The 20,519-nt window shown below is 26.2% G+C and overlaps 3 protein-coding genes across 7 annotated transcripts; 2 read left to right on the top strand and 1 right to left on the bottom strand.

Moving 5' to 3' along the window:
* The first annotated feature begins 2,188 nt into the window (after positions 1 to 2,188).
* LOC114119783 (transcription termination factor 2-like) lies at positions 2,189 to 11,677 on the top strand. Of its 2 annotated transcripts, none has more exons than XM_050201945.1 (17): positions 2,189 to 2,587; positions 2,644 to 3,010; positions 4,935 to 5,097; positions 5,164 to 5,385; positions 5,449 to 6,045; positions 6,105 to 6,237; positions 6,336 to 6,452; positions 6,543 to 6,743; positions 6,818 to 6,943; positions 7,007 to 7,215; positions 7,276 to 7,482; positions 7,988 to 8,193; positions 8,257 to 8,351; positions 8,422 to 8,573; positions 8,646 to 8,807; positions 8,939 to 9,148; positions 11,218 to 11,677. In XM_050201945.1, the coding sequence occupies exons 2-17, from the start codon at positions 2,748 to 2,750 to the stop codon at positions 11,542 to 11,544; spliced, it is 3,390 nt and encodes a 1,129-aa protein (XP_050057902.1). In that variant the 5' UTR covers positions 2,189 to 2,587; positions 2,644 to 2,747; the 3' UTR covers positions 11,545 to 11,677. The 2 variants fall into 2 exon arrangements, with proteins under 2 accessions (XP_050057902.1, XP_050057901.1); XM_050201944.1 differs by having other exon boundaries at positions 6,105 to 6,246; positions 11,218 to 11,676.
* A 224-nt stretch (positions 11,678 to 11,901) lies between these two features.
* LOC114119792 (TM2 domain-containing protein 3-like) lies at positions 11,902 to 13,543 on the bottom strand. Of its 2 annotated transcripts, none has more exons than XM_050201950.1 (4): positions 13,111 to 13,543; positions 12,733 to 12,847; positions 12,201 to 12,347; positions 11,902 to 12,132 (listed from the first exon to the last, which is right to left on the bottom strand). In XM_050201950.1, the coding sequence occupies exons 1-4, from the start codon at positions 13,118 to 13,120 to the stop codon at positions 12,084 to 12,086; spliced, it is 321 nt and encodes a 106-aa protein (XP_050057907.1). In that variant the 5' UTR covers positions 13,121 to 13,543; the 3' UTR covers positions 11,902 to 12,083. The 2 variants fall into 2 exon arrangements, with proteins under 2 accessions (XP_050057907.1, XP_050057908.1); XM_050201951.1 differs by having other exon boundaries at positions 11,902 to 12,143; positions 13,111 to 13,534.
* Positions 13,544 to 14,160: 617 nt separating this feature from the next.
* Positions 14,161 to 20,394, top strand: LOC114119785 (ATP-dependent Clp protease proteolytic subunit). 3 transcript variants are annotated; one of them, XM_027981481.2, is made up of 7 exons: positions 16,629 to 16,735; positions 16,909 to 16,961; positions 17,223 to 17,381; positions 17,480 to 17,571; positions 17,648 to 17,840; positions 18,927 to 19,032; positions 20,196 to 20,394. In XM_027981481.2, the coding sequence occupies exons 2-7, from the start codon at positions 16,929 to 16,931 to the stop codon at positions 20,285 to 20,287; spliced, it is 675 nt and encodes a 224-aa protein (XP_027837282.1). In that variant the 5' UTR covers positions 16,629 to 16,735; positions 16,909 to 16,928; the 3' UTR covers positions 20,288 to 20,394. The 3 variants fall into 3 exon arrangements, with proteins under 3 accessions (XP_050057906.1, XP_027837282.1, XP_027837281.1); XM_050201949.1 differs by lacking the exons at positions 16,629 to 16,735; positions 16,909 to 16,961 and adding an exon at positions 14,161 to 14,211; XM_027981480.2 differs by lacking the exon at positions 16,629 to 16,735 and having other exon boundaries at positions 16,742 to 16,961.
* The last annotated feature ends 125 nt before the right edge of the window (positions 20,395 to 20,519 follow it).

Here is a 20,519-nt window from a genome sequence, read left to right as displayed (position 1 = left end):
CATCCACCACCGAAATTCGCTGACCTACTTTTTTTAATATAATTTTGTTTTTAAATTTTAATAGACATAATAATAATAAAATTAATTTATTACAATATAATAATATTATAATAATTTTTGTGTGTGTAGCTGGAGAGCCGCAACTTTACACCGAAAGAGCCACATGTGGCTCGGGAGCCGCATATTGCCGACCCCTGGTCTAGTATATATTCAGATTGTACAATATATTGAAGAAATTCAAACTGGGTTGGAAATTTATTGATACAATTTTATTGACTCAATATTATTGATCGTGTGCTTAATACCTATACATACATAGTCTATTTTCGTTTGCATTCTTGTTATCTCTCTCTCATTACATAATGACGTAATTCTTATTTTGTTTATAGTTTGTACACCGTCCTCTCTCCGCCAAGTCGTTTGACTCTGGATTATACGGCGGAGAGTGTAATAATTTTATATCATTATAACAATAATATAACTACAGTATGACTTAATTCTTTTGAACCGAACGTCGGTCCGTTATCGCACACATTTCAGGCCATCCAAAGATACAAAAACAACGTCTCAAAACTCCGATTATTTTTGCTGCTGGTGTATTATTTAAAGCCCAACATTCTATCTCTATCCATTTACTTCCACCATCTACTAAAATTAAAATATATTTGAAATTACTACTCTATAGTAGTATAGTCTATTTCCTATAAACATTCCTTTTCAACCGATAACTCAAACCTCCTATGAAAATATTGTTCTAACTCATTTTAATAATTTTTATAGTCAATCCAATCAGACCTAACTTGCTCATAAACTAATTTTAAAACAACGTCTTCACTTATTTCCTATGCTATTTCGTGAAACGTTAATGATAACTGTTCAACTAACATTAATGAACCTAAATCTTCATTAAGATTTCCCCCTATAGATAATCTAGATAGTTTATCAACATTACTTATATTTGACTCCTTTCAATATTGAAATTCATAATCATAACCGGATAATATAGCCCATCTCTGTAGTCTTGACGAAGCATGTACTGGAATATTTTTGTTTTGATAAAATAATGTCTTTAACGACAAATATTTTTTTATTCTAAAAATAATGGTTAATGATTCCCGATCGATTTGCGAATAACTTTTTTTAGCTGCTGTTTAATGTACTTGAAGAAAATATGATAGGTTTTTCTTTCTTATCTGTTGTATTTTATTTATCGCATTTCAAAACATGTCGCGATTATTCCGCAAACGTGACACCGGCCTAATGGCAAGAAGTCTGGTACTTGCGACCTGGGAAGTGACTAATAACTGGCTCTTTTTTGACACTGATTTTGCTTTTTTAAAATGCCAACTCGCACTCTTGACCTAAGTCCAAAACCACAAGACATTTTTTTATTATTAAATTATATAGTGACCCTAAAATAGTTGACGACATTGGAATATAAGATTGATAATAATTAATTAGACTTGAGAATGATTTTAATTGGCTTATACCAAATACTATAAATAATCATTTATAGTATTTGCTTATACCTAGTACCTACAAGTTGATATCAGTAAATTAATTGAATTTCGAATTCATTATAGTACAATAGTCTATAATACACGTTAAATGCCCGACTAAAAATAGAATTGTTTCCATAATAAACTATTATATAAGTCACAGTTTATACAAATACATTTAATGACATTTTAGAACAGATTAACCGAAAAAATGTAAATATTAAAAAATAAAGCATTTATACAAAAATCCGAATCCGAACATACAATGTAGCGAAAAAAAAAACGCAAATGCATTAAATTCACAGCCTTGTCATATAAATATAGATGGGGTTAAAATAAGTTGATTTATGTAATTCCCTGCACTTCTCCGTCGCGTAACATTTTCGGCTGACGGCACGATTAAAGATTTAAAAATATATCATATTATCTTTATTCTTTAATCGTGGCTGACAGCTACAAGGTAGGTAACGGTAGTGGTTTTTGATCATAGACATATTAATATGTCTATGTTTTTGATTTATTACGAAAAATAAGACGTAAGGCGCCACTAAGGCCAGCGAAACTGCGAAACTGCGAAAGTGAGCCATGACAATCAGTTGTGGAAACCCTGATGAAATTCGGCCACCCGGAGCATTGGTATCGCGGCTCACTTTTTGCTGGTCGTACAATCACAGAAATTATTTGTTCGTTGATTGGTCAAATTTGAAATCAAACGACAACGGTTAATCTTTATTCTATCATGTTAACAATCAACCAGGAACCAGTCTACTCTGTGCAGAAACAACGAAAATTGATAAATCTTACATCTTTATACAATACTCATCAGTCATCACTCATCAGTAATAGTCACTACTTTACTAGCCAGTAGCCAGTGTATCGACAACCGGTTAGGTTCAGTACCATCGTGAAAGTACCGCGTGAGTTCAGTTTTCAAAGTTGTGTTTACTGTTTATGTTCCTACTTGGCTACTGCCTACTTCGTATGACGTTAATGTCTATACATTCTACACACTTCACAGATCACAGTAGTACACTAGTATAGTTCAGTCAGCAATAGGATTTGACAAAAAACTCAAAACAAATATTTATGTAATATGATTTTGTGTGTTTTGTCTTCAGTGTTATAATTTTCTTTTTTTGTCTAGACGATTGTTTTTCCTTTTATGGTGGATTATTCTAAATCTAATCTAAAACCCTTATAATACCGCAATAAAATTAACGCACCACTTTTTATATTGATATCTGAAATATGAAATCTTCACGGTCCACATCTTCCAAACTCCCCAGTAGATTTGCGAGAAGATTAATGTCCGAGTCATCGGACGATAGCGATGATGGAGCTTCTTCAAATTCTCATATGGACAGTGCTCGAGCGGAAAAAGCCTTTTCTCGCCGCAAGCGACAAACACCCACTCTAGATGAACCAAATGTTAAAAATGATTCTACACATATTCAATCTGATAGAACATTATTCAGATTGTCTGATACGTCTGATTCAGAAGAGTCGGACAGGTAAGTTTTTTTCAGTAACTAATTTAACTTAAAATGTTAGGTATATGTAATATTAATAAATAGGTATTATTTATTAACTATTAATGTTCGTAAAATTAATGTAGGTACCTACTGTTAATTATGCTAAGTTAGGAATCTGCTACTTACCAATGAATTAACATTTGATTTTTCTGTAAAATTTTTACATTTTATTTTGTGAATGATGTAATAAATAATTAACCATTACTTTTTAAAGTTTAGAATGCATTTTTTGTGGTTGACCCTGCTTTATTGTCCGACATCTTGTTTAATTATTCCTTTCTAAATACAACTAAATTAAATTTAAAACAAAAATTTTGTTTAATTTAAATTTGTATTTAAAATAGTTGAGATGGGTGCTTGTACTAATTTAAAGTAAATATAATAAGAACTGGTTCTTTTTAGACCAAAAGCTACAAGTTAAATCTTAAATATCCAAATTAAGTAATTTCAAGACCAATGTGTGACCAATTAAGGATTAATATAAATTAACTATTCTATAGTGAGTATAGTAAAAATTATGGAAATCATATGAGTTTTTACACAATTCATGCTATTTTTGTCATTGAAATTTGAAGACACTTCATATAAATACCTATGCTAAATATATATTTTTATGAAAATAATTTTTGGAAATTAAAAATTAAAATATTGATATGAAATTATCTTGTGTCAATATCATAAGCTTAATACTAAAACAAAAAAAGTTCCTACTAAAAAAAAATATTAACATGGTTTTCTAATTTTTACATCTAGAATCTTAGCTAATTGCTACTATTCTAGTTTAAAATAATAAATCCAACTAATGATATTAATTTATAATCATTTGTATTTTACGATAGATAAAAATATTTTTTTTTAAATATAAATGTTATCGTACTTAAAAATTACAATTCAAGACTGGCTTATTTATTTACCATCAATTATGGTTTTTTTCGTATGTCGCTATGTCCGGGAGTAGACACTAAGGTCGAGTTTGGACGCCTATTAGCCATTTGGCAGAATTTCTAGTGGGCACCTGTAGGTTTGTTCAATGGGAGATGGCGTCCTCTCTCTCCAGACACTGACTGCCCTAAGAGAGGTACTGTCCGTGACCGGGGGTTTGAACCGGCGATGGTTCACATTGCAACCAACGCCTTAGAACGCTTGGTCACTCTGTCCCAAACTATGGTTTGTTAGTAACTTAAAATTCTTACTAAATATTTCTTTAATTTTTGTTCCATAAAAATGTATTATTGACAATTTCTTGTTAAATTTATGTTCTAAGATATTTACTAGTTTTGTACAAAATTAAAAAAGCTTTACCTATTTAAAATATTACTCATTAATTTTACTATTCTTTTAAGTTCTCTGTTCATTAGCTTTAATTCAAAGGTTACCATAAAGACTATTATGACTTAAATTATTATAAGGTTAGTTACTTGTTACCAATTACATTAATTTTGATAAGTTATATGAACAATACATAGTTTAGGCTGGTGTCACACTTGCTGAATATCCACGGTGGACGTTTCGGGATGGAATTTTTGCAACATCCAAATTCATACATTTAAATACTACTGGACACATTACTGCGGAATTTCCATACAGAAAATATAAAATCGCTACATGTCATGATTATTCCGCAAGTGTGATAGTGGCCTTATAAAATATTGTGTACCTTTATGCAAAAATATGTTTAAATAACCAATATTTTTTGAACATTTATTTTTATATATTCAATATGTGGTGAATGGATGAATGTGGTAGCTTTATTAAAATATTGTTGAATTTTGTTATTGATATTTTAGTTTAGATTTTCTTATTATTTACAGTATATGATATAAATACCTATGTGCAATTTAATAATTGTATACAATTTTTAAATTTTATTGTAATGTAATTTAATTTTTAATTTTTGTTTTAGAAATAGTAAAATAGATAAAAAACAATCATATCACGATAAAACAACTTCTTCAGATGGCTCAATAAATGAGTCTATTTTTAAACCTTCAAAAAGAGATATGGCTAAGTATAGAAATATATTACATTCAAGTGATGATGAAAAATCAAAAAATAGTAACTTGGATGTAAATTTTTATTTCAATTTAATTATACTCAAATTTTAATATTCAGATATTATACTTCTTATTTAGGAATCAAGTGACGATTCTTCATCTAAAAAAAGTCTATCTTTAATAGAATCTGATGAAAGTGGTGAAGAATGTTTACTTGAAGAATATATGGATAAGCCTATTGATACAACAAATATTATAGCTAATGAATCTTTTAAACCTCTTAGAAAGTTTAAAACCAATCAAGCTATAATCTTAGATTCTAGTGAAGAAAGTCAAACTATGACAAAGAATATCTGTAATGTAAGATATTTATTGGCTTAAACATTTTTATATAAGTTTATTATTATTCAAAATATTTTTTAGGAAACCAATTTAATTTTAGAATCAGATTCTGAAGACAATATTATAAGTTCACCACATAAAACATTTCAAATACCTAAGAATGTTAATCGTGAAGAATCTCATATTGAAGCAAAATTAAATGATTTATCTTTAATTGAACCTAGTGATTCTGATGATGAACTGTCTGCACATCAAAAATCAACTGTTACATCTTCTAAACAAAACCGACCATTTATCGATGATTTGAAATTTTCAAATACTATTTATTCTTTACATGATCCAATATCTCAGAGTAGTATTTTAGAATATCCAAACTCTGATAATGTAAACATTGAACAATCGTCAAATATAAAAAAAAATGAGAAAATTATTGAAACAATTGATTTAATTGGTGATAGCCCAAAAACGTCTAAATTATGTTTACCACCAAAACATCATGATTTAACAATTGATTTAACTGATGAAAAGGTTGATGGAAAATCTTCTGTATTGTCAAAAGATATTTTAATCAATGATTCAAAAAAACCAATGAGTGAGGATTTTCAGTCCCTGAAAATGGAAAAAATAAGATTAGAAGAACTTTTGAGACGATTTACAAAAAATATTGCCAACATGAAAGTCAGTAGATGAAATATATGTTTTTATCTTTAATTAAATTGATTTAATTTTAATTTTAGAACACTATGAAAATTACAAATTTAAATTTATTACCCGATGGAGGTTATAAATTAAAAAGAGCTATAATAAAAGAAGAAAGTGCACTTAGAGATACTACAACACAATTCAATAATGTTCTCAAAAAATTGGAAGGTTACCCAGGTTTAACAATGTCTATTCTATACATTTTAGTCAACTAAATATAATTAATTATTAATGCTTAATTTATGTTTCTGATTGATTCTATACAGATGAACCAAAAGTACTTCAAAAACCTCATTCAAATTATTTGCAAACATTAGATATTAATAATGCATTGACAAAAAAGGCTGCTGGTAATATCGACATAAAAGCTATGGGTGACAAAGGTATTTTTAAATATAATATATTACTTATTGTACCAATAACTATTTTTTAATTATAAATTAAACCTTAAACCATTTTACTGTTTCCCATAGCTTTGAATACTTATCGTACACAGCAAACTATGACTTTGGATGTCCTTAATAGTTTACATAAGTCATTAGGAACGTGTCCATCTTCTAATATTTTAGCTGATGACCCACAAACACTTAAAGTAGAGCTTATGCCCCATCAAAAGCATGCTATCGCTTGGTTAATGTGGAGAGAGATCCAAAAACCTCATGGAGGTGTTTTAGGTATATTAATAACATTTATTATGTTCATATAACAATTTTTAAATATTAAAATAAATTTTTGTTTAATGTTTTAGCTGATGATATGGGTTTAGGAAAAACCTTAACAATGATTTCTCTAATTCTTAAAGCATATGAAACTAAGAAGGACCAAAGTGAAGACTCTGATACAGATGATTCTTTTGAAGACTCAAATCATAATTGTATAAATTTATTATTTACTTTACACTAAGTATTAAATTATTTTATAACGCTTGGTTTTTTAGCTTTTAAAGGAGGAACCCTTATAGTATGTCCATCATCGTTAATTGGCCAATGGGAAAACGAACTAAAATCTAAAGTAAAACCAAGAGTTTTAGATTCTATTAAATATTATGGCGCAAGTAGAGAGCCTTCTGCGAGAAAGTTGGCAAAAAAACATATAGTTATAACTACTTATAATACAGTCATGTGGGACCAAAAAAATAATAAAAGAGTTCGTGTCTATTGTATCAAAAATTTCAATAGTATTGTGTTAACTAGTTCATATTTTTAGAGTCCACTATATCAAATAAAATGGTGCCGAATCATTCTTGATGAAGCCCATACAATTCGAAACCCTAAAAGTCAAACTTCTGTAGCGGTGTGTTCACTTTCTGGTATAAATCGATGGGCATTGACTGGAACACCAATTCATAATAAAGAAGCAGACTTTTATGCATTATTAAAATTTATTAAGTGCCGGCCTTTTGATGAATGGGCAGTAAGTATAAGTTTTTAATTATAGATTTTAACAAAAAATGATAAATCTTTATAATATAATATTCACATAAATAATTTAAGTACAAAAGTATTATTAATTTATTTATGTTATAGCAACAATTTAAACTTTATATATTTTGTTTAATTAAGATATTTTTATTTGATTTCTATAGATTTTCTTCTTTATTTCTTAATCATATGATTTATAAATATTTAACTACCTACTTGTACTTGTAACAATATTAACTTATAGTTATAATTTGTCAGTTATATTGTATTATTTAACACATTTTTAAAATTATTATTTATTGTTATTGTTATTATATATTAATAATGGTCCTGTATCTATTTTTCTATTTTATTCATTAAATATATATATGGTTCTAATTTTATTAGCCTCTAGATTTTTTGGAAGTAATATTGAAACAATTTTTCTCTAATAATTTAATGTTTTTATAAAAATGAATGTTAGTAAAATAAGCTATTATAAACAATTTTGCTTACAGGTTTGGAAACGATGGGTAGGAAATAATGATGATGCTGGTAAAAACAGACTTTCCTTGTTAATAAAGGCATTAATGTTACGACGTACAAAGGATCAATTAAAAGAAACAACATCATTTGATTTACCACCAAAAACATTTCATACTATAAAAGTTGATTTGTTTAAGGAAGAAAAAGAAGCTTATGAAAAAGTTTTACAGTTCTCAAGGTTTGTATATGTCTTTCCGGAAAATTTCCTTAAACTTATTTAAAAAAAAAATGTTTATAATAGTACGCTTTTTGCCAAATATCTATATGAAAAAGCTGAAAAAGAAAATGCTGTTGAACGTGGTTTTCCAGTGATAAACAAAGCTAAATATTTGAGTCGTAAGCAATACTGAAAAGAAGTATATTGTTTAATAATAATTAATTGAAATAATTTTTTTATTTTTTATAGAAAATAGTGACAATAATATTTTTAAAGATCATCCTGAATTGGATAAATTATTCAAACAGCTATTGAATAACAAAAACATTCAAGCACATCATATCTTAGTATTAATTTTGCGACTAAGGCAGTTATGTTGTCATCCATGTTTATTAAAAAATGTGTGTGTCTTATTTATTTCCTGATAGATAATTTAATAGTTAAACATAAATATAATGATGTTATTGTTATAGATGTTGGAAGATGAAAGTCTTAAGGTTGATGGCATACAAGATATTGGTGATGTAGATATAGTAGATCATTTGAGTCGAATGTCTATAGGTGTTCCAAGTGTTGAAAAAGATACTGTTAAAAATAGTAACGTAATTTTTAAAGAAACATGGATTAGTTCGAAGGTATGAAAATAATTAATTTAGCTTTAAAGTATTTTTATGATTCCATATCATTTTTTTTTTTTATATATTTTATTGTACACATTTTTTATTAACTTGTATATTATACTTACACAATGATTTATTCCTTTTAGATAAAAGCTGTTTGTGACATGGTTAAGGAAAAAGTATTGTGTACAGAAGATAAAGCAGTAATTGTTTCCCAATGGCCAAGTGTGTTAAATCTTGTAAATAAACAATTATCTCAGTATAATGTTAAAACTGAGATATTTAGTGGAGTTGTTCCTGTTCTGCTTAGAAATAAAATGATTAGTGAATTTAACAAAGTCAACAGTGGACCAAAGGTATATAAAAATATAATTTTATATCAAGTGTTATACTTTCTATAAATTATATATAGTATATACATTATTTTAATATAAAATCAGCAATTATTTTTTTTTTAATTCTACCCTTTAATAAATTATAAATTATTAGTTTTTTTTAGCTTTATATATTTTTTCTGGTTTAGTGAGCTTACACTAATTGAAATGGTATTTAAATAATAATATTATAAAGTATTTCTGATGCAATAGATTAGTGTTTCTTAAAGTGTGGGTCGTCAGTCAATTTTTGGTGGGTCGCGAACATTTTTTTGATTAATATAGATTCCAAGAAATTTATGTTAAATTAATATCAAATATATTATTATATTATTATAACAATAAAGTACCAAAAATTACATAGGTAACAAATAATAATTCGTACTAAATACCTAATAAAAATGTACACATTATATAATACAAATTTTTGTTTTTACTACATTTTGAAAAGTGAAACAAAGTTGGTTGCAAAAGATTTTTAAGGGGAAATTTGAGTCGTGTACTAAAAAGATTGAGAACCACTGCAATAGATAGAATTGCTATTAATTTATTAATATTAGTATAGTCATATTAATTTCAAGTTAATATTAATTATCAGACAATATTATTTCTAACTGTTTAAACAGTTTAAAAAAAAATTTTGGATGCTAAAAGAAAAACTTGAAGATTTAATACAAGGTTTCTTAGTTTTTCTTGTTGTAGTTGAAAACAATCAAAATTGTTGGTTACAATTTTTTTACAAGCGTTTATAGTTGAAAATTCATAAAAAAATTTATTTATATATCTAAAGTTAAAAAATTTAACACAAAGTTTTTCATTAATTTTCTTTCTAATAACTAAAGAAAACTTGAGCATCACTATAGAAAAATGTTATGAGGATCTAAATTTTAAATTTTTACAAAATTGTGTGACGATAATAATTTATTCTCAAACAATTTTAAATATTTGTTATTAATATTATTATTAAAAGAAGTCGTAGATATTTGAAAATTTCACCAGTTATTTAGATTGGTATTTTCTTTTCATAATTTAATTTTCAAACTATTTTACTAATTTTAAGGCTATTTATTATAGGTATTTGAATTATTAGTTTTTTTTTTTTTTTATTAATTCCAATAAAATTGTTTTAGCAATGTCAAAATACTTGGAAATTTAATACAAAGTTTCTCTTGAGTTAGTCTTATTGTGGTTCAAAAATTATATGAATACATAGGCATAATTTTTTTTTATTGGCGTTTAAAGTTCAAATATTGACAAAAATTTGTCCAAATCATAAATATTTGCAAGTTATTTTATAATTAAAAAATTGTGAAAAATGTTGTATAAGTAGCCTAAAATTGAAAATTTAATTCAAGGTTTACTATAAGTTTGGCTAACAATAATTTTAAAAGAAGTTGAGCGTTGATCAATTAAAAAAAAATTTAAATGTAAAATAACGATTTATTATAAAATAATTTTAGATTTTTGTTATAGTTAAAAATTACTAGTCGTAGAAACTAGGAAACATAACATCAGTTGTTTTAATCAACATAATTCTGTACATGATTTAATTTTATTAAACTATATCTCCGCCCAGAATTGTGTTTTATATACAATGATACCAATCATTGGATTCAAATTTAACATGCCCATTATAGTGACCTACTTTTTGTCTGAGGTCCACTCAATATCTACTGTACAGAAGAGCGTACCCACTTGACCAGGCTTTTTTTATGTTTAATTTCTTTTATGTAATGTTACTATTTTAATTCTTAACAATTTAAATGATCATTAATTATAAATAACAAAATTAGTAGTAGAATTGAAACTTAATTTAAAATATTATGATAGTCACAATAAGCCAGATGTGATACTAAATATTAAAGAAGTTTCGACATCTTAAAGTATCTTAAAATATAAAGAATTGTAAAGTCACTACAACCTGAAAGTTTCCTAACAATCTGAACATTGTTGGGTGTTTTTGTTAGTCTTACCTTTTATGCAATGTTTATATGAATGGACACTCATTTTAATATTATATTATATTTATTTTGTAATTAATCTTCCTACAGATATTATTACTGTCACTAACTGCTGGTGGTGTTGGTCTCAATTTGGTAGTGGCCAACCATTTGTTTTTGGTGGATATTCATTGGAATCCACAACTTGAAGCTCAAGCATGTGATCGCATTTATAGAGTAGGACAACAAAAACCAGTCAATGTGTACAAGTTTGTTTGTAATGACACCATTGAAACATCAATCCAAACAATTCAAACTAAAAAAATTGAGATTGCTAATAATGTTTTTGGTGGTTATAGTAATGTAGAAGGTAATAAGATTACTTTAGATGACCTCAAAGTAATATTTAATATAAACCCTAATAAAGTTAAAACTTAGTTAAATTTATTTATACTTATATATCTTATAATTAAGATTGTATCATACTTATTTGATTTATACTACTTTACGACTTCATTCATTGTTTATGATTTGGATTTTATACTGGAAACAAATTTTTTAAATTATTTCCAATTTGCATTTATTATAAGTTATTTTATTTAATTAAAATGTTTTTAAATAAAAAAGATATATTTTAGAAAATGTGTTATTTAATTATTATAGCGGAATTACTATTAAATAACTATATGGAATTTAAACTGGATATTATTAGTATAAAAAATTGTCTATTTTTTTTATTTCTTCAGTAAGTTACAAATAAATAATTTAAGTACATAAAATCAACAATTAGCTGCATATTGACAAAATAGAATATTTTAGTGATTTTAAATTGTATACTATAATAGTATAATGCATATTTAAAACAACCAGAATTTAATAAATCCAATTTCTTAACATTTTCTTACAAGTATAGAGAACCATCTGCTGGACCAAGGTATCTAATAGATATTAATAATACATTGATTAGTGTCCGAACACTAAGACCTCTTAAAATGAATAGTTTGTCTATGCCTTCTTGTCAATATCCTAAATAAAATCTAATAAAAATTGAAATAACATTTCAGTTTTAATCACTAACTAATATGTATATTTACCTATCTATACCAAATCCTCCAAATGCAATGCTTAACATTAAAACAGTAGACCACTGATGACCGCCTGTCCAATTGCGGCGCAATCTTTTTAAAAATGTTCTTCCCATACTCAAGACATTCTGTAATCTGTTAACTGTACAATTAGCCCTATAATAAACATTTCTTATTTAAATAAATAGGATTTAAGAATGTTAATAAATTTTTTTTTATAATTTTATTAAATATCTTTAAATTAGTTTAATAACCTATTACTTAATGATGAATAGTTGGATTAATTTAAATACAAAATATATTTATTATTTTATAGCTAAAACCAAATAATATTGATCATATAAGTATTTTTTTTTAATTATAACCTGTAATAAGCCGGCAGAGAGGCAGCAGAATTACAGACTTTTCACACATTCATATTCCTAAATTCAGTTTGATAACAAAACCGTTAAGTCAAGTTTTCAACAAATGTATTTTCGACGTAAAAAAAATTAACATCTAACTATAATAAATATACATAAATCCAAAACATACTATTTACCAGACAATCCACATTGGTTTTACATATAGCTTTTGTTTTATTTCCATACACACGTCATGTCGTATTCGGTAATCGGCCACAAAGTCCTTATTGAAAAAAAAAATGAACAAAAAGTCTGGATTCGTTTTTTTATTGTCAGACAAAAAGTTCGAGAATATAATTAGAATATTTTATTAAATTTTCATCTATAATTATATTATATTATACATAGGTGTTCATATTTCATACTACACAAAACAAATAATTCAATTACAAACATCGATGCCTACAATAATAATAATTTTAAATAATACAAATATCGACCATTATTACAGTAATATTAATAATTTAAATTACTTAAGTCAATTAAAACATGTTTTAAAAAATTGTCAATATTACCTAGGTACATTTAATATAAATTACGTTTTCTTTAACAGTGGCCAATACGATTTAAGAACTCTTCTACTGTCAACTCATTATTACTAATTTTTACACATAAATATTGTAATTTTATACTTTTTTCTGATTGGTGTTTTTTTCTTAAGGGTCCCATGTTATGTAAATATGTAATGCTATTTTTGCTTTATATACCCCCACTTCCTCTCGAAATTTAATAATCAGCTTCTAAATTGTTGGATGACTACATAGGCGCAAATAGGGTGTAGCTTGGGAGGGGCTAAACCCCCCAATACTTACTTTTATGTTAAAATTGAATGTACCTATTAATAATCAAATGTTGTTTTCGACTGCTGCTCCCTTTGACTGTAAAAATTTTTTTTTCACATTTTAATTACAATAGAGTAAATTGATTTATGAAATATTGGGAACATAAATATCGTGCGATATTTCGAAAACAGTGCATCATGACTACCGCACGGTAAAAATATTGCGCGTTAAAATAACCCCCGTGTGTTAGGAGATTAAAAACATGGATGAGATCAACAATGCTCCAAGAAAGATTCAGGAGTTGAGGGTTAATTAATATTGTTAAGGTATCAGTATAAATCATAATAATTGATAAATAATAAAATAATATCAGTATTAAATGACTTTGTCAAATTCAACAGGAGAATAAATTTAATACTGTAGGTACCTATTATCTAGTTAATAATAAATATAATATGTGCATTGAGTAATAATTTTTTACTAGAAGCTAATAAATAAAAAAAAATATTTTTATTTTATGTGGAGGGGATGTGGAGAATTGTTGTTGAATATATTATGTAATTATATGCCAATGTAACTACTAACTCCCTATTTAGTATTTGCGCCTATGGATGGCTATATGTCTATATCCGATTAAATGCGCAAACCTATTGTTCCAACTTTCACAAATATTATTTGTACGGTGTCTAGAGTGTAATGTAGCCTCATGTACGTTCCATGTTTCAGGTGGATAAAATGGCTTATTTTGTCTGAATTTTGTAACCTCGACTTTTCTGTATGTTCCAATAACATTTACGTATGTCGCATCTATGTCTTCAATCACTTTATGTACCGGTAAATAAGCTAAGCCATGATAATGATTAAGTCGTTATCATTATTATATTTATTTTTTAATCGGTAATCCTAACTCTAGTAGTTTCCTATGTGAGCTTTGGCACAAATGATAAAAACAACCTTGTATTATTAAATGGTCACCAATGAAGGTTTTTGCTGCTTGGATTACAGCTTGTTCGAAATCATTATTTTCTGCATGCTATCATCTACCATCACTGTTCCCTTGTATTTTTGATGAAAATTTAATAAAATATTTTAATTATATTTTCGAACTTTTTGTCGGACAATAAAAAAATGAATCCGGACTTTTTTTTCAACATTTTTTTTTTAAATGGACTTTTCGTCCGGGATTTGTCGTATTCATATGAAAATTAATTGATATTGGGATATGGTATACTATGTTACATACCTTGTGTTCAGAAACTAACGTTCCAAATTATTTCCAAATTTCCAAATTAAAGAGTGATAAATTAACATGGTCATCATCTGAGAAAAATATTTTTTATCTATTATCAATGATCGAACACTACTTTGAGTTTCTTTTAAAAAAAAAAGGTTTAAAATTAAATACACAAACTAGGTAGTAGATTTATAATTTACCGTTTTGAGATGCTATGCTGTTAAGCATGAGTAAATAAAAACATAATTGCTCGGTGATAGTATTGTAACTTCATAAGGAATCATTTCAATAGGTACTTCATAACAGTTATGAGTTATGACAAACAAGCAACTGTAGGTTAAATTTTTAAATCTACTGATATTTCTAGTCAAACTTCGATGTTTAATTTTAACTTTTTTTTATATTACCTTATTTTTCAATCACTTATAATATTTATGAATACATATTGTGAACAAAGGATTTTAAAGTTTTACTTACTAAACAAGCCTTCACTGCTCATTGATCTCACTTAGTACCTACTGAGAAATAACAAACATCTGAAGCATTTAATGTTCATATTTTTATTTTTTACTAAAACTAGTGATTACGGATTATGGAGATAGTAAAGTAAGTGTCATAAACATTAAATGCCTAAATAGCAACAAAAAAGAATAATAAAATAACTACAGGAGTGCGTTCAAAAACTCAACTATAGTTAACTCGAGTAATCCAACGTCGTTCGGCGTAAAAAAGTTAACTCCGTGCTACCATTAGGTAACACATAGTTACTGCACTACACGGTCTACACGTTTATGTCTAAATATCATTAAGTACAATCAGTACAGAAAGTCATAAACTCATAACCACAAACCAAAATATTTTTATTTTAATTCGCGCTCATAACAAATTAACAAATAACAGTAAACAAAACAATATCTGACACGAATTAAGATAGTAGGTATTTTCTTAATTTGTGATATCTTCTTCTTTTCCTTCGCCTTCTCTCCTAACTGATATATATCAGGTATTCAGATCTATGCTCCTAACTATTTGGGGTCGGCCACTCTGATCCTCAATTTCCACTTACTATGATCCTTAGCATCCTCCTTAGTCCTCACTAACACCAGTTATTCTCATATCGCACTCTATAACTTCAAACCATCTCTTTTTCGGTCTTCCTCTTTTTCCATACACACTCATGTTCTTTATCACTGAAACTGCCTCAGTGTTTTCTCTTTTTAAAACATATCCTAGCCATCTCAACCTATTCTCACGCATTTTGCCAACTATTAGAGCCATTTCTATACTAGGCACCTCTAAATAATACTTATTTCTTATTCTGTCCTTTTTCGTCACTCCACTCATCTACCTTAACATTCTCATCTCCACAACTCTCATTTTCCTCTCCATTGTTAATTGTTTTATAACCCAACATTTCGATTTACCTATACATCATCGCCGGCCTTACTACTGTTTCATAAAATTTACCTTTTAACCTGATTGGGATTTTTCTATGACATAAACACTTGATGCTTCTCTCCGCTTCATCCATCCATACTTAATTCTATGCATAATATCTAACCGTTCAAGATGAAGCAAAACTTTACTATAAGCGTTTCCACAGTAAATTACCCAATCATCCTAACCCACTTACAAAAAACCTAGCAGTTCCTACGATACCCGGTAATCCTGTTAGACGTCTTAAGCGTAACTGGGGTCGTGATTTGTTAGATATATGAATCCTAGCTTATAATTTCGCATAACTATATATTCAAAATTGGTAGTGCCATCATTGGGTGGCTTCTTCCGTCATAATACTCATATATATTTTCTTTTATCAAATTTGCTTATTGTTCTTTCGAACAGATTGTAAATATCTTGTAAAAATAAAAAAAAAAATAAAATATTTATATAATAATTATTAATTAATGAATTTTTAAATTTTTTCCCCCAACTTGTGATATCTGCCAACAGATAATACCAATAGGTAGTTGATAAAAAACACGAAAACTATTCTGCCTGTTATCTCGGGGCCGAACTGTACTAACCCCAAATTATAATCTAAGGGTTATTTTAAAGGGTAAAATTTTGTTAACCACTGAATTTTCTTATCAAATATTGCTTGATAACGTAATAATTAATACCGTAAGTAATTACTACCGCAAAATAAATTTATTTTCATTTATTCTGTGCTAATTAAGTTTAAGTATTCACTATTAACTGTTTTTTCAAATTTATAGTTCTTAACTACTAGTTACTTTCTTAGTTCGTGGTCCATAGATAAAATTTAATATTAATTTATAATTTATAATTTTCAGTTATTTAAGTGAAATTTAAAATGAGTTTATCTCACACTCGCAATATAATACAGGTAAATTTTTATAGAACATAATTTGTTCATTTGAAAATTCTATAGGTATACTCAAAAATTATTTTGTTGAAAATACAATATTTTATTTCAGATAAATAAGTTGTTCACTTTTGGACAAAACATATCGAATTTAAATATATATAGGTACCTACTACTATAAGAGTTTTTTCAAAAATTAACTTAAACTAAATTTTATGTTTTAAATTAATTACTCAAGAAAGATACAGAATATTGTTATAATTTTAAATTGATTTATTTTAGCACTCAAGCAAATTATTACAACTCAGTAATGGCTCAATTTCTAATAGTATTCGTGGATTGACTATACCAATTGTAGTAGAACAAACTGGTCGTGGTGAACGTTCTTATGATATATTCTCTAGACTTCTTAAAGAACGTATAGTTTGTGTTATGGGAGAGGTAAGAATATTTAAGTTATAATTAATCTCTCATAATTTGTTATTTTTATTTATCTATTATGTTTATTTTTATATGAATATATATTTTACATTGTTTAGATCAATGACCATGTGGCTTCATTGGTAATAGCTCAATTATTGTTTTTACAATTTGAAAATCAAAAAGCCACAATCAATATGTATATTAATAGGTAAAATATTTTTATTTAATATATGATAAGTGTTAATGTATACAATATGAACTATAAATTTATAATTCTTGTTTAGCCCTGGTGGTAGTGTTACAGCTGGTCTAGGAATTTATGATACTATGATGTACATTAAGCCAGATGTATCAACTTGGTGCATAGGACAAGCTTGTAGTATGGGAAGTATTTTGTTAGCTGCCGGAGCAAAGGGTAAAAGGCATGCGTTGCCTCATTCAAGGATCATGATTCATCAGCCATCTGGTGGAATGCAGGTATTTTTTATTAAAATGTATATAAATATAAATAATTATGTATGTGCGAGTGTGATGTATTAACTAAATATTTAAGTATATATTTTGTATGTATTTTTTATTACTGAAATATGTGTGTACCATTAAATTAAATTAATTTAAAAATATTAATACAAGACAATAATACATAAGTTTCATGCGTTTGTCGATAATATATTAAGTTATGTTTGGTTTGAGTGTTTATTTCTAACTTTTAATATACTAATTTGTATGTAAGTAGTGTAGAATTAGTATTAAACTGAATAAGAAGGATAATTAAATTCAATAGTTATAAGTTAGCCATCCAGTTTTAATTTATTTATATTTGATATAATGTTAATAATAATGTTTGTGTATTCCATGTAAACTTAATACCTATTAAACATTTTTTTTATTATCTGTGATACACCAACAAATTATGTAAACATACTTAAATAACCTGATTAGATTGAACCTTTTGTCTGGTGATAGTCAATTATTATAGTTTATTCAAGACTAATTGGTTTTTTTTTTTTTTAATAAATATTTCATTAAATCACTTAATGAAATTTTATACATTAAATATTTTAGTTAATTTCTTTAAATTTTACTCATCAATTCAAATATTCCATTAATAGTCAAAATTATGAAATATTATATTTTAATAACATATAATATAATGTTTAATCTAAAATTAAAATATATATAAATTTTACTTTAATATATTATGTACATAAAATTATTTTAAACATATATATCATACTATAAATACAATTTTTTTTTTTTTTGTTACAAAGCGTAATTAAAATCTATACATGTTTGTACAATAAGTAATTAGTAAAACAATTTTAAATAACTGAAAATTACAGAATGGGATGGTATTCAGTAGTACCACTCAACATAAATATAACTAAACTGAAAACTGAAAACTGAAAACTTATAGGTAATACATTGTAATATTTTGAAATTTAGTGACCATAACCCTAAATTATATGGATCTATGTATTTAATTATATTTGTTTATTTTAAATTATTTTGATGAGTGTAGAATTAAGAATCAATTTAATCAGTTTATTAAAACTATTGCAGGGAAAAGCATCAGATATGAAAATTGTTACTGATGAAATACTAAGGCTTAAATCTTCGTTAATTGACATTTATGTTAAACACACAGGAATGCCAGCAGATAAAATTGGTAAGATTATTTAATTATTCCAAAAATATTTTAAATAGTCTAGTATTATTAATCAATTTTTATATATATATATATATAATCCTCTATTAATTTTTAATTTTACTATTCTATACATTTTGTTTAATCAATTTATTTTTAGTGTTTTATATAAATGTTAGTAATAAAAATTAAAACTGAAAATATTATAAGTAATTCTTATTTAAACCTTAAATATTAAAAAAATATATTAAGTATAATTCTTGTTTTATAGACATTTAAAGTTAAAATTTAAATAAAACAATATATTCAATTGAAAATAAATGTGTAGTATTTATAGAAACTTGAGATACTTATGAATAGTATTATGTAATGTGAATTTCAAAATATTCGGATTAATTTAAAGTTATTTCCTATTTATATCATCACTAATCTATTTATACCGTTATAGTTGGTATTGACCAAATATTTAATAATAAAGTGACTGTATTACTTTTGGCCAAAATGAATTCATCGGGCATACGTAAACTACGTTAACATTTTAACTATGTTAAAAATGTGTAATGTAAAATGCGCCCAAATTAATAATTCATTAACTTTTAGAGTTATTAAAGTCTCTATGATTGAAATTCAAATAGAAACATTTATCAAGCTAAATAATATAAATGAACCCTTTAAGTACCAAAATTCTATTACACACAAAAAAAAAAAAAAAACCGTGTAGTTACAAAATTTAGTTAATAAATATAATAGTAGTCAAACTTCAATTGATGAATATGTATCAACATTATGTTATTATTTGTAATATTTGTAATTGTCTTACATTTTAAAATTATATATAGCTGTAACAAATTAAATGTACATTAAAGATAATTTTGCAAAAATATAGTTGTTGGTTTTTAAAATTTTATCTGGCAAAGTTTACATGTCACCTTTTATATAATAAGTAGGGCGCAGTTTACAATCGCCAAACATCTTTTTTTTGTTAAGTAGGGTTTTTATTTACCTTTTTTTTTTAATTTAATAGTTAGTCCCTGTAGTTATTTATAAATTTATAATACAGTGTATTTTGCATAAAAATGAGTAAAAGAAGATAAAATAAGAAACAAGCTTAAAATGTACAATTTAAATATTGAATATTTGTTTATAATAATTAATTACACAAATAAAATTTATTTATTTTTCAGATGCTAGTATGGAATCAGATCATTTTATGAGTGCAGATGAAGCTGTTGCTTTTGGATTGATTGACAAAGTTGAACAACCATCAATAAATTGATTTAATGTACTAGTGTATTTTCCTGTATATTCTATCTTTGTTAATGTTGTATATCAATTTATTTTATTTAAATTTCAATATTAAATTATTGTCATTGTCCTTTTAAATTTGTTTGATTTGTTCATTAGAAAAAAAAATGTAGTTTATCATGGAATACTATTAAATATTGAATGTAATTTTACAAAAAGCTATGTCTGTATTATATATTTATATATTATGTAATGTTAGAAAT

This window comes from Aphis gossypii, chromosome 2 (genome assembly GCF_020184175.1).
Source record: "Aphis gossypii isolate Hap1 chromosome 2, ASM2018417v2, whole genome shotgun sequence".
NCBI classification, from domain to species: Eukaryota; Metazoa; Arthropoda; class Insecta; order Hemiptera; family Aphididae; genus Aphis; species Aphis gossypii.
This window is presented reverse-complemented; position numbering and strand designations above follow the sequence as displayed.

Bases quoted from the DNA above. Each gene is read 5' to 3' on its own strand.
- LOC114119783 (XM_050201944.1), top strand. From the start codon at position 2,748: ATGAAATCTTCACGGTCCACATCTTCCAAACTCCCCAGTAGATTTGCG. The intron at 6,453-6,542 runs GTATTTTTAAAT...TGTTTCCCATAG, and splicing joins AAAAGCTATGGGTGACAAAG to CTTTGAATACTTATCGTACA. The intron at 6,744-6,817 runs GTATATTAATAA...TTAATGTTTTAG, and splicing joins ACCTCATGGAGGTGTTTTAG to CTGATGATATGGGTTTAGGA.
- LOC114119792 (XM_050201950.1), bottom strand. The intron at 12,348-12,732 runs GTAAATAGTATG...TGTTTATTATAG, and splicing joins AAACCAATGTGGATTGTCTG to GGCTAATTGTACAGTTAACA. The intron at 12,133-12,200 runs GTAAATATACAT...GATTTTATTTAG, and splicing joins GGAGGATTTGGTATAGATAG to GATATTGACAAGAAGGCATA.
- LOC114119785 (XM_050201949.1), top strand. From the start codon at position 14,176: ATGTCGCATCTATGTCTTCAATCACTTTATGTACCG. The intron at 17,382-17,479 runs GTAAGAATATTT...TACATTGTTTAG, and splicing joins TAGTTTGTGTTATGGGAGAG to ATCAATGACCATGTGGCTTC. The intron at 17,841-18,926 runs GTATTTTTTATT...AAACTATTGCAG, and splicing joins AGCCATCTGGTGGAATGCAG to GGAAAAGCATCAGATATGAA.